We start from the raw sequence: 12,174 nt of genomic DNA on the forward strand, positions 1-12,174 counted from the left end.
AGGTCTGGAAAGTCTTGTGTTTTTTTCACCATAGGCTTATTGCTAAATTACTGTTTTTCTCTTCTGTATTAGTACCCCATTGACAGCTTTTGGAAAACTCCTTTACTGTTGAAGGAGAGGGTAACGCTTACAACAACAAGTCTTTCCTTTTTTAGTAGGACCAATGAGTAATACAAACTTCACTTTTTTCCCTTTTAACCTTAGTGCAAGACACTAATAAAAGCTTCCAAAGCTCCTTCATGAAACTTCAGCATTCTAATAAGATGAACAGGTTCAAAGCAAAGTGAGACTGGCTCGTACTTTCTAGGTTGTAGTATTAATTCCAAATAAACAAAACTGTAGGCAGTAATGATGCTTTTTTTCCCCCTACTAATTGCACACACTGACTTGTATTACTTTGGGAGGAGGTGTTTTTGTTGATAAATCCATGGAACATACGACTTAATTCTACCATGATTCACATTTTACCACGGTCTGAGATCCATTTGTCAAATAACTTCTGTAAAAACATGACTTCATTTACATGGAGAGTGCTGAAAAATATGTAGAAAGATGTGTGGGACTGAGCACGGGAAATGAGAATGGGAATTTACAACTTGCCTACAGGATTGCCAGTGGCCTCTCATTCTCTTTGCCCACTGGCAGTGTTTCACGGTTTCTTTTAAATATTCTCATCCAGGTAATACTGTTGGCAGTTCTCAAAAATAATAAAAGGATACACTGCAACCCTTGGCTGCTGTTTTCATGCTGGATAATATGTGCTGGCAGCACTACCATAACGTACATTTTGATTTTTTTTTCATCAGAGCAGTCTGGATATATGAGCATGTCAGGTAAGACTAAGGGTAGCCTACTGATGTGACATCCAGTGGTGCACCTTGAGAGATAAGATTCAGCCTAAACTTTAACTCTACAGAATATGATATTGTTTATGATACTAATTCACAAAGGTTTGTAATTTGGCACTAGAAAGATGCCTCTCCTGAAGAAAGGGAAACAAAGAAGTCAAAGTAAACATCTCTAATTACAGGGAAAATCATACACTGCCCCAAATCTGAAGTGAGAGTCAAATTCATCTACTCTTTCTTCAGAACAAGCTTCCTACAAAGGCATGAACAATTGGATTTTTTTGCTGTCTGGAACATGATCCACTTCTAAAAACATAGCAGGGTTTTAATTACAGACTTGCAGATATCACCACAAGAACCTAAAACACTGGCAAACTCCTCTACATCATCTATTTTTTCCTCTAACACCGGCAGGTTGAGGAGTTCAACTTTCTACCAGCAACTTATGCTTTTTTACAATGCTAGGAAACTTTGCACGACCCAGGGTATGTAGGGCATGTTAAGTGCATGATTTTTGTTCAGCATGGACTGTGTGGGCTTGCACCCATCTGAGGGGACCTGAATGCAATGACAGCAGGATGAGTTTCTGTTTCAGTGCAGCATACCCTTTATACCCACAGGATCTCAACATGCAAAATTGAGCGTTTTATGAATGTGAATGCTTCTTTGCCTAAAACATATTTAGTTTGTCACACACAAAAGAAATGCATTTTCCCCTCTATCTTTTTACCTGGTTGGAACCTGGTTCTCTGTGTGCATATGCAGCAATAGCAGGAACAAAGGCAGGCAGATAGGAAAGGCAGGAACACATGAGATAAACCAGACATAAGTAAATATGTCAAAATACTAAAATGTGAAAGAAAAATAACTATTTGTGTAGACTATGGGAAAATAATCCCTCCTCATTCTCCAACTATTCATTGTCAATTTTCCCAATTTTCCCAGCACTGCCTTACTTCCCTCAAAACAACCCAGAACAACAAAGCAGCCTTCAGCCCTGTGGGAGCAAACCATAAACACCCACTGCAAATTCTTAAGGAATTATCTCCTGGTTTGGGAGTTCAGAAGCATTTCAAACAGACTGAAGTTAATGGAATTTTTGCCATTGACTTGAGCTGAGACAAGCTCAAGTCCTCCGTATAATTGTAATTAAAAGTATACTATGTTATGGATGTTATGGTAATGGAGAAATGCATCATCATCATCCTTTTTTTTTTTTTTTTTTTTTCCTTCTACCTAAAAAACATGCTTTCCTTCCACTGGCCTGGGATGTTGTACCAAAGGGACAAGAGGAATATCCATCTGAGTTACAACAGAAACCCTTGTGTGGTATTGAAAGAAGTACAGAGCACAACAGAGCTCGTGGACACCACGGAACGGGCCAAGACCATTCTCAATAGGCCAGCTGAATGAAAAGTCCTTATTTTGGAGAGTTTGTGATCACAGATGCAGGCCTTTTGGTGCCCTTGGGAACCGAAGAGCCCTCACTATATTGATTCACCAGCATAGACCTGGCCTTTCAGCGTGCACAGTTGCTCTGGTCCCATTAATGCCGCGATCCATTACGGCCTTGTTACTTTTGAGTTCAGAGGCCTAAAGTCTTGATAAACAGAGCAGAAAGGGCAACCAGCTCCTAGTGATAACCAGATGAAATATTTTGAACAATAAGTATTCCTAAAAATCAAAGTATCACTGTTCTATCATTTTTACTATATTGTGAGGGACATCGTACTTATTACCGACAAAACTTTGGTAAATCTAGTAAAAGGGCGACAGTCTCAAACTTCATACATAATGCAGCTTCCCTGAGAAATGGTGGTTTGTTTGCAAGGGAAATAAGAGATGAGTTCCAAGAGAATAGTAGGAGCACTGTTAGTATAGCACACCCATGACACATGGGTCCGTGGGGACCACAAAGCTTCACTAGAAAATATAAAACGTGCACTGAAGTGAGATATGTTCTACATGAGACCCTTCACTGGGCCTGGCTGGGATGGAGCTATCTTTCTTCATAGCAGCCTGCACGGTGCTATCTTTTTGATTTGTGGCTAAAACAGTGTTGATAATACACCAATGTTTTACCTATCACTGAGCAGTGCTTGCAGACTGTCAAGGTTCTCTCTTTTTCCCACTCTGCCCCAACAGTGAGCAGGCTTGGGGTGGGCAAGGGGCTGAGAGAAGACACACCAAGGACAGCTGACCTGAACAAGGCAAAGGGGTAGTAGTCCATATGATATAGGGTCATGCACAGCAATAAAAGCCAGAGGTAGAAGAAGGGAATGGGAAGTTTTGCCTTCCAATGTATATACTGCTTGAAGACTGCCTGACTATTGGTTTGGTTTTGGGAGATGGTGAGTGACTGCCTTTGCATCGCTTTTTTTTTTTCTCTTTTTTTTTTTTTTTTTTTCTCTTTCCTCCACTTATTTAACTGTCTTCATCTAAACCCACAAGGTTTTTTGCTTTTGCTCTTCCTGTTCAGGGATGTGAGGGGAGTGAGCAAGTGTCTGGGTGCACACTTAACAGCTGGTTGAGCTCAACCCACAACAGAAATCCCCCAAATACAGTCTTTTGGAGACCTATTTTCCTTCTTCCTTGCTACCTGTGTATTTCAACATATTTGTCTCAAGGAGCCATTGATTAAAATAATTCTTTATGATGTAGAAAAATATGTACGCTGGTGTAGAAAATCCCTCTCCCCTGCTATTTGGTCAAATCAGCCCATTTTCCTGTAGTTTTGGTCTCACAATATTAAACTTTCAGTGAAACAAATGTATCAGTTACTTGAGACGGAAAGCTTACATAAATTTTACTGACATTGCATTGCAACTGGCATGGTCTACCACAGTGACATTTCTAGGAAGTACTTACGCATTTCTGCAAACAGCTGCCTTCTTTCTGCCATGGTATTTCCTCTTTTCCCGCAATCTTCAATCATTCTGGAAGACAAAATCGTGTGAAAATATTGAGTATTATTCCCAGGCTGAACATACATATTTAAGCATCCAGAACTGATCCCGGAGAACCTCTGAGGTTGACTGGTGCTCCAAATGCACCCAGTGCCTTTTCCCAGCCTCTCTGTGGTGTCGTTTGGGGGGAAGCTGGTCCCAAAATTGTCTTCCATTCCCTAGACTCAGCTTTCAAGCATTTGTTTTCCCTCTCTCTCTCTCCCAAAGGCAATGTTTCGTTTTTCCGCTTGATGTAACTGACTGACTTACATAACACAAGCTCTGAAATTCAATTTAGGTTTTGTTAAATAAGGAATCTTCAGTTTAAGTTATATAAGAGTGAGGAAATCATAAAAGATTCAGATATTATTTTATAGTTTAGAAAATGCCTTTCTTGCCAGTTCTGGGTGGAAGAAACAGAAACAAAAAATAACACAACAGCAACTAAATCCATATAACACCTCCATTTACTCAAGCAAATACACTCCAAATATTCATTCAAATTCAAGACAGTATGGTTCTGATTAAACGGGTCCCAGTAAAAGGCTCAGAAGTAAGGATATTTTTTTCCTTCAGTGCTCAGATATCCAAATCTTCAGAATATTACTAAGAGCGCTACTGCTAGATAGAGAATAAACAAAGGCTTACTTCACAGCCAGCATTCACACTGGGAAAGACTAAAGCCTCCAGAATAAAGACAAACATCTTTAGCAGCACTCAAAAAATGAAACCAGTGTCAGCTTCACCACTTCCTACGGATAATTACTCTAGCAAACCAAAATCTTTCCCTCCCTGCCAAGCCTGGTTAGGGCTTCTGACCTGCATTTTAATCTACACCCGTATTTCAACTAGATTTTGTGAGATAACACTGGGCCACCTGGGATTAAAAAAGAGATATTCTGCAGAGAAACACAATCCAAAACATTCTGCTGTCTTCAGTAGCAAACCCACATATGAATTTAATAGGAAGGATGAAAGTATTGGATGCTGAAGGCTACCATCTGCCCACCAAAGGACTCAGGATGGAAGACCAGTTTCCTTTCACTTCTTGGAGAAAGGAAGGCAATCACATAAGAGTTTTTTGATTTTTTTTCTTCCATAATGCACTGTTCAAATGAAGTGTGGCGACATTATAGCTGTCTTTTCCAAATAGTCTATTCATCTCTCAGAGTACTGATAAAGGCTCCACTAAAGTGCTATTTACAGTGGACGTTTTGTGATGTGAGCAGCAGCCCCACTAGGAGGAGGACAAAGGGTATGGCTGCATCGTGTTTGCAGGTATATTCAAGTTCGCTCATGCTCTAATTTGGCTGGGAGTGATACGGATGTGTGTAGCATGGCATTAAGCTGGAGCTAATATATCTTGCCCTTCTGCAGAGATAACAGCTTTCAGTACAGAGCTTTGCTGAAGTGGCCACACAGCCTCTGATCTGAAGCTCGTTCACGTCTTGCTTGTTGAGAAGTGTCAGGGAAGGCTCACATCTATCTGCAAAATGAGATATGCCTTAAGACCCCCAGCCTGCATCCTAAATAGGAATGTTGTTTGTCCCTGCATCAGCCTTAAATCTCTGCCCATAGAAGATGAGAAAGTATGTGACCCCACTAACCCCATCTCAAATCTCCCACCCCTTTCTCCTTCTAACTGAACTTACAGCCGTAGACAAATTTGCTATGGAAAACGACCAGGTCTCCTACGACAGGTGGGTTAATAAAGCCATTTGAAAAGATAGCATCTTTTACCAGGCAGGACAGTTGAGTGAATACTTCACAGCAAATACAAGTTTAGATTAACTTTTATTATTTGTAGGTTTGTTCAAAATGGCCTCCCTATGGAAGCCTGAGTTATGTGCATATAAATACAAATAACTTTGAAAGACTCTCACTGCAGTAGATATTTTGCAGATTTTAAAACCTTCATCCCAAATGACAATCCTAAAGTTCTCTGCAACAGCATACATGCCATTAAGCTAATGAGAACATCAGTGGTGGCAGTATTTTCAGAAGTACCTTCTATCCCTTCTTTGCATTTTTCCAGATGAAAAAAAAAAGAAAAGATAGACAATGTTGCTCAATAATTATTATTTTTGAGTCCCCATTGACAGGGATTCATTCATCTTTACCTTCCAGGCTTTTCTTACACATTTTTAACTCTAGAATGCACCTGAGTCAAGGCTCAACTAATGACAATGGTCATGGGTTTTGTGCATCTCCCTGTTTGAGCTTGTTCGCCTTAGAATGACAGAATCATAGAACCATGTAGGTTGGAAAAGACCTCTAAGATCATCTGGTCCAACCACTAATCTGGCACTGCCGAGTCTACCACTAACCCATTACCTACCCAAAGAACCACATCTATGCATCTCTTGAATACCTCCTTGTTCCAGCTCGCAGATATGCAGCTCTGCTCTTAAACACGGATTACAAAGACTTGTACTTTGAGGTGGCAATGCTCTCAATTCAGTCCTTGGGGCTGGCCATGAGCATAATTGACTATAGTCATGTTCCAGCATTTCTCATTTGGCTTACAACAGATGTCAATTCACAGAAAAAAGTACTTTTTGTTCTACCGGGAAAAAAAGGAAAGCACAAAGTGAACTTTATTATACTTTACAAAACAGAATAAATTATCAGAGACATAATTTTTAAAAATATTAATTCATGTATACTCTTCCCAGAGTAGAAAAGATGTATTTATCTTCTCTTGATCCCTTCCACTATCTGTTTCCCTTCACTTTTCTCTCAGGAAATAACTCCTCCACTGCAGGTAGGGAGAACACCTACTGTGCATCTAATTAAAATTCTTGTCATGGGCTAATTAGTAATGTACTGATTAGCAAGGTATTAAGGCTTCAATATATTACAGACATTCTAGAGCAGAAATCATTCCAAACATAAGGTTTCCAGCCTCTGAAAAAGATACTGCGAGTGTTTCACATCCACTGGTGCTTTGAGCTGAATTCTTTTATAACATCAGCAGAGCTTGAGGGAAAGCAATCAATAAACAAAGAGCTTAGTCTGATTTGAGCTGTTTCACGTGCAATTCCATCTTCATGCTTGTCATGTATCAGAAGCATAGCTGGTTCATTTTTTAGTATACTTTATTTGCTTATAAAGTCTGGGAAGGAATAATTTATACACATAAGGTGAGAATTACACGCCTTCTTTTTCTTTCCTTTGTGCTGCTTTGATTTATGAATAATATAATAACATTTTCTCACATAAGAGTTTCTCTTGCTTTAGTATATCTAGGGTAAATAGTTTATTTTATTAACTGTTGTTTTAAGTCATCCCTCTTGTAATTAGTGCATTTCTAGTTCTTGAGCTATTGCCTGTGCTTGGTAAAAGCAATGCCTGTTACTACTAAATCATTAGCTCCAAAAACCAAAAAGAGGTAACTGCCTGTTTACCTGGAGAAGGAGCTCCCTACTCAAGACTCCTGTAAACTTAATAGGAAACTGTCAAAAATTACTGATGTGACACATGCATATGTGCTCAGTTTGATGACTCTGAGAAAAGCCACCCCATTAACACTTCGACAAATCCCCATCTTGTTTGTCTGTGACAGATGAAGTGCCACAGGGAGTCAGGAAGTGTGCCAGCGAGGAAAATCATATGCTGAAATTGATTAATTGTGGCATGGAAAATTTATAAAGTCCCACGTGATAGCTGTGACGCAGCCGCACATTTTTATATCTTTGACACAAGAGGCTCCGGATCCTGACCAGTGACATCCCTGACCATCTTGCTGACCAGATAAAAGTTGCTCGTCCCATTGCAGCTGGCACAGAGGAAAAAGAAAAACACTTCTGTCTGCCTGAGCCTTGTCCAAATGTGCTCACTGCGGCTCTGAAGCACCTGGGAATGTTCTGGGATGCGACTTCTAGATGGAAGTTTTGCTCCAGGAGATTGGTAAAATCAACAGTGAGTACCCCAAGATCACTTCTGGAAAGAATAACTTCATTTGGTAGACAACATCAATAAGGCTCGAACATCCTTTACCTAAGCAGCCTGTATTTCCCCTGCTGTGGAAATCTTCAATCTAAACAACTATTTCTTTTTCTACCGTGAAATTTCAGAAGACTTCAATTTAGGTATTTGTTTAGGTATCTCTGGGAGTTGGAGGTGTTAGGATGCAGAGAAATGTGCAGGTTTCTCAGTGGCTATTCTTCATGCTGCTGACAAATCAGATGCTATTTCCTATGCAGCTGGTTGAAGTTTAAAGCCAGGTTTGACCAGGCGATAGAAGCATTTTTCAGTGGCACAGGCTTCTTGTCTGCCATTGCTTGGGACAGTTTTATCAGAGCGCTGCTATTCCTTTTCAGGCACTATCAGCTCCAGAAATTTTGATGCCTGGAAATGAAAAAGCCAGCTAAGGTCTAGTTTTCAGTGATTTGATGAGGAACTTAAAAGCTCTAGTCGATAGCTGGGTTTGAAGCACTTTTTTTTCAGAAGTCACAGTAATATGAAAGAGAAGATTTCAAACCCATAGTTTTTCCCTCTTCTCCATCTTCTCCAAATTCAGCCCTGGTAGGTGGGTGCTGCTCAGCTAACTGTAGCAGGGTTAGAGCTGCTTATTTCAAAGTGAATTTGGACCAGAGCGTAGAGGGTTAAAAGGGACTGTGACTGCTAGCTAAAACCGTATTTGCCAAGTCTCCAACCTCAGCAATCTTTGAAGTTAATAACTAGAATCATGGAAGGCCATTTCTGAGTTCTCTTCCCCTTAATGGATTTATTGGTGCCTTATGAATGTCTTGTTTCACATCTTTTAATGAAGCAGGTCCATAATAGGCCTCTCTCAGCTTTACATTCCAGGACTCATCTTTGGCACTCTAATAAAATTGTTCAGAGCTCTTTCCTGAGGCTAGGTATAATTGCATTGCACTTACAGTACTTGTTTGTATTTTATCTAGATGAGCTTTTTACAGTGAGGAAGGCAAATAAAAGCTGTTGCTAAGCTTATCATCAACACGACTCTCCACAAATCTGCCTCTTCTTAATTGTGTCATATTTTTGCAATTTTAATGTTGCCCCCCCAAAATATCTCTCTCGATTTATTCTTTCAGCAAAATGTGTCTTTCATTTTAAAGAAAAGATAAATCCAAAAATTGTTCACCAGTTCCCTTTTTGGAGCTCTATATCCTTGATAGGAAACTGTCAAAAATGCCCCATAAGGCACCCAGTGCAACTCATTTTTGTAACACCCCATATTCAAGGAAGTTTGAGGGTTATGCAAATCTTATTCGGGAGGTCTGAAAAACTAATTGTGAAAAAGTCTGATGGTAAAAAAAAAAAAACACAACAAAGAACAATTTGGAGATAGAAAACATGAGAGTCAAAGCATACTAATTTCATATTTAATACCATACAGACTGAGAATCTTAACAGTGGATTTAATGACTGACTATGCATTTCAGGGAACAAGTGAACCACCAGTCATTCATTTCCCATGCACACCAGGCATTGTCAAGTTTAAGAATTCAAATAGTTATTAATTAGGTCAAAATATATCCTAAAATCATTGTTTTTTGTTTTTTTTTTTTTTTTTTTTTTTTTCTGTTATCCATGTGTGCTTGTATAGCTTTCAGCTTTTCTCTGCAAAACTAAGGAGGGGGACTTCTTTCATGTAACAGAGAATCTTACTACTCCAGACGTGAAAGACACTTAAGAAAAACAATGCTTGAGACTTATAACAAATACATGAAACTTTATAAAACTGCCTTGCACAAGTTGTTCAGGAGAGTTTTTCCAACCATGTGCTTTTAGAGTCAGCCTCCCTGGCACTATAAGAAACTGCTCCATTGCAGCACCTGAAGGAAAACCAGCGTTCAATGCTTCAAATATGTTTTGACCCTCTGAGAGTATAAAATGATCCAATAAAATAATTTTAGTCAGCTCCAAATTTTTTTTTTCCAGGACTTCATTGACATCACTTCTGATAAAATAGTTCTGATAAAGAGACACGATTGATTTTAGCTAAATGGTGTAGAGTTAAATACAGCTCTTCAAAGTCCCATTGAAATGCTATCTTTAAATCATATTTAGTCTGAGTTTCATGAAATATTTTAGAACAAATAAAGCAGGTATTGATTTTCTTTATACTCCACGATGTTTCAGAGCCTTTGTACAGCTGAGGACTTGTTAGAAATAACTTCCGCTACCAGTCATCTCTTTTCTTGTTACACTAAAAACGTTCCAGAAAAAGAACAAACCCCCCAACACTCAGGCTCAAAAGTCAACAATAGTCAATGCCAAATCTGCTCATCTGATGTGTTAATCTGCTATGGGAGCTTCGCCATGCCCTCATCAGGGACCTGGATTTCACCCAAAACGTAGTTTTTCCTTCAACATCTGTTTTTATACTATTTTGCTAAAAACAACAACAACAACAACAAAACAAAACAGGATCAATAAAGTATTGATTACCTCTAACCACTCAAATTTGCAATTCTACTTCTTTCATTTACTTAGGCAAAGAATAATTTGGAGGGAAAACCTTAATGAAACTTGAGGCATAAAAAGTTAGGACTTTATCACAGGAAGCGTGTAATTGATATCTGACACTTCGGTACTCTGGTCTTCTCTCAGGTCTTTCATTTGCCATTGTAGAGGCACAAAGGAGGTTGCAGGATTTCACATATAATTAAACTCCTACTTAGTCAAAGGTTTCTTTCAGTTCTTCTTGTGCTGGCATAATTAAACCCAAATTCATTTGAGTAAGCTGTCAGTGATACAATTGTGTTGGGAAGCATTTCCTGGCTTCTGCCAATTTTAATAATACAAGTTGTCAGTTTTTGTAAATAGGGATTTGATGATTATTTGCTGTAGGACAGTGGGTACTTTCATCTCCTTTGAATTACAAAAACATCTAAATAAACCAAATGGTAGCTGTGGGAGAAGACACATTCCCATGCAGTTGAAATTATTGAGCTCCTTTGCGTGCACTAGGAAAATCTTTCACTGAAAGTATTGTTGAGTAGTCAGACAAATTAGTTAATAAGGGAGCTGCTGGCTTTTGTCACCTTATCTGATCAATACTTTCAGCATCCAAACTATTAATTGAATAGCCATAGATTTAGAGAAGATGAAACAACCTTATCAGCTAAGAAGAGTTTTCCATTATTCAACTGAGATCCAAGAAGAATTTAAACTTTTTCATCTTTATGCATGAAATAGGCCCCTTTGGACTTTTCCTACTTTTTAGCTTTCTGAAACATTGTAACAAATTGGTTCATGAAAACATATTCTGAATTTTATCTAAAAAGCTAAGAATTATAGCTAAGAAAAAAGATTCTTGAAAACCATTCCCACGGAAATCCAAGTCCCTTGAGATCTAATTTGGGGAAAGGTGGAAAACAAATTACGAATGAAAGAATGATGAGGCACTGATGAAAATGTTCACATATATTCCTTCACATTGGTAGCTGTTAATTTGCCTTAAGTTCAGTGATAGCAGGCACTAGAAGAGAAGAATGGCACTAGGATGGCAATTATTGAACTTATGAGCATACTTCGGATAAGTATACCTTCTGAGATAAGAAAAAAAAAAAAAAAAGCTTTGATTTCTGAGTCTTTATGACCCTCATGCAGCGAAAAAACAGATCTTTAATGCAAGTAACAGCAACATACAGGCATATCCGATAGCAATTAGCTATTGTCAAGGAATAAGGAAACAGGAGATTTTCTCCTTTTTACTCGTCCATATCCCTTCTGTGAGAATCCTGATGACTTGGGTGAAAGTACAACTCCATCATTTTGGTAGCTGTATTCAGCTGAAGACTTTAAAGCAGACACCAACTTTTAAATTCTGTTTTCAGCTTTTAATTCTGCTTTTAATTCTGTCCTCAACTACCAGATCACAATTAAGGACACCTGTTTAAGTCTTCTTATAAGTTTGTGGTGGGAAAATAAGTGCCATATGTATTGTTTGGATGATTTTATTTGGCAGCCTTAGCTACAACAGTTCAGCCCTCAAGATACTCAGTTAAGATACTAACTGTCCAAAGTCATAATGATTGATACCAGTGTCTGTATATTCTCATTCTGCATCTGCCTGCACACCCATGAAGGATCACACCAGCAGCAGAGCAACAAAATTGCTATATCCAATAGAGACATAACAGCCAGGTTGGCAGTACCACGTGATAAGAGAAGAAATAGCAGGGAAAAAATCCAAGCAATGAGGCATCTAAATTTGTAAAAATGAAAGTGACCAGAAATTACAGCCAAATACAAACATTTGTGAGTCTTCTAACAATGAACACAAAGGAAAGGCACACTCAGATAGGCTCCAGTTCAACAAAAGCTGCCTTTAATACGTCCTTATTCAGCAAACCCTTTATACACGCGTTAGACTTAAAGGATATGCTTGAACTCCATTGTGC

The 12,174-nt window shown here is 38.7% G+C and overlaps 1 protein-coding gene across 17 annotated transcripts in view; it reads right to left on the minus strand.

Annotated features, from left to right (window-relative positions):
• DTNA (dystrobrevin alpha) overlaps positions 1–12,174 on the minus strand; it is a 174,124-nt gene that overhangs the window by 93,726 nt on the left and 68,224 nt on the right. For all 17 annotated transcript variants that reach the window (XM_084282369.1, XM_084282364.1, XM_084282363.1 and 14 more), the window contains one exon: positions 3,717–3,784. In XM_084282369.1, coding sequence (XP_084138495.1) covers positions 3,717–3,784 — 68 coding nt within the window. The remainder of the gene's footprint in view (positions 1–3,716; positions 3,785–12,174) is intronic.

The sequence above is a fragment of the Netta rufina genome (genome assembly GCF_964035555.1).
Source record: "Netta rufina genome assembly, chromosome: 2".
NCBI classification, from domain to species: Eukaryota; Metazoa; Chordata; class Aves; order Anseriformes; family Anatidae; genus Netta; species Netta rufina.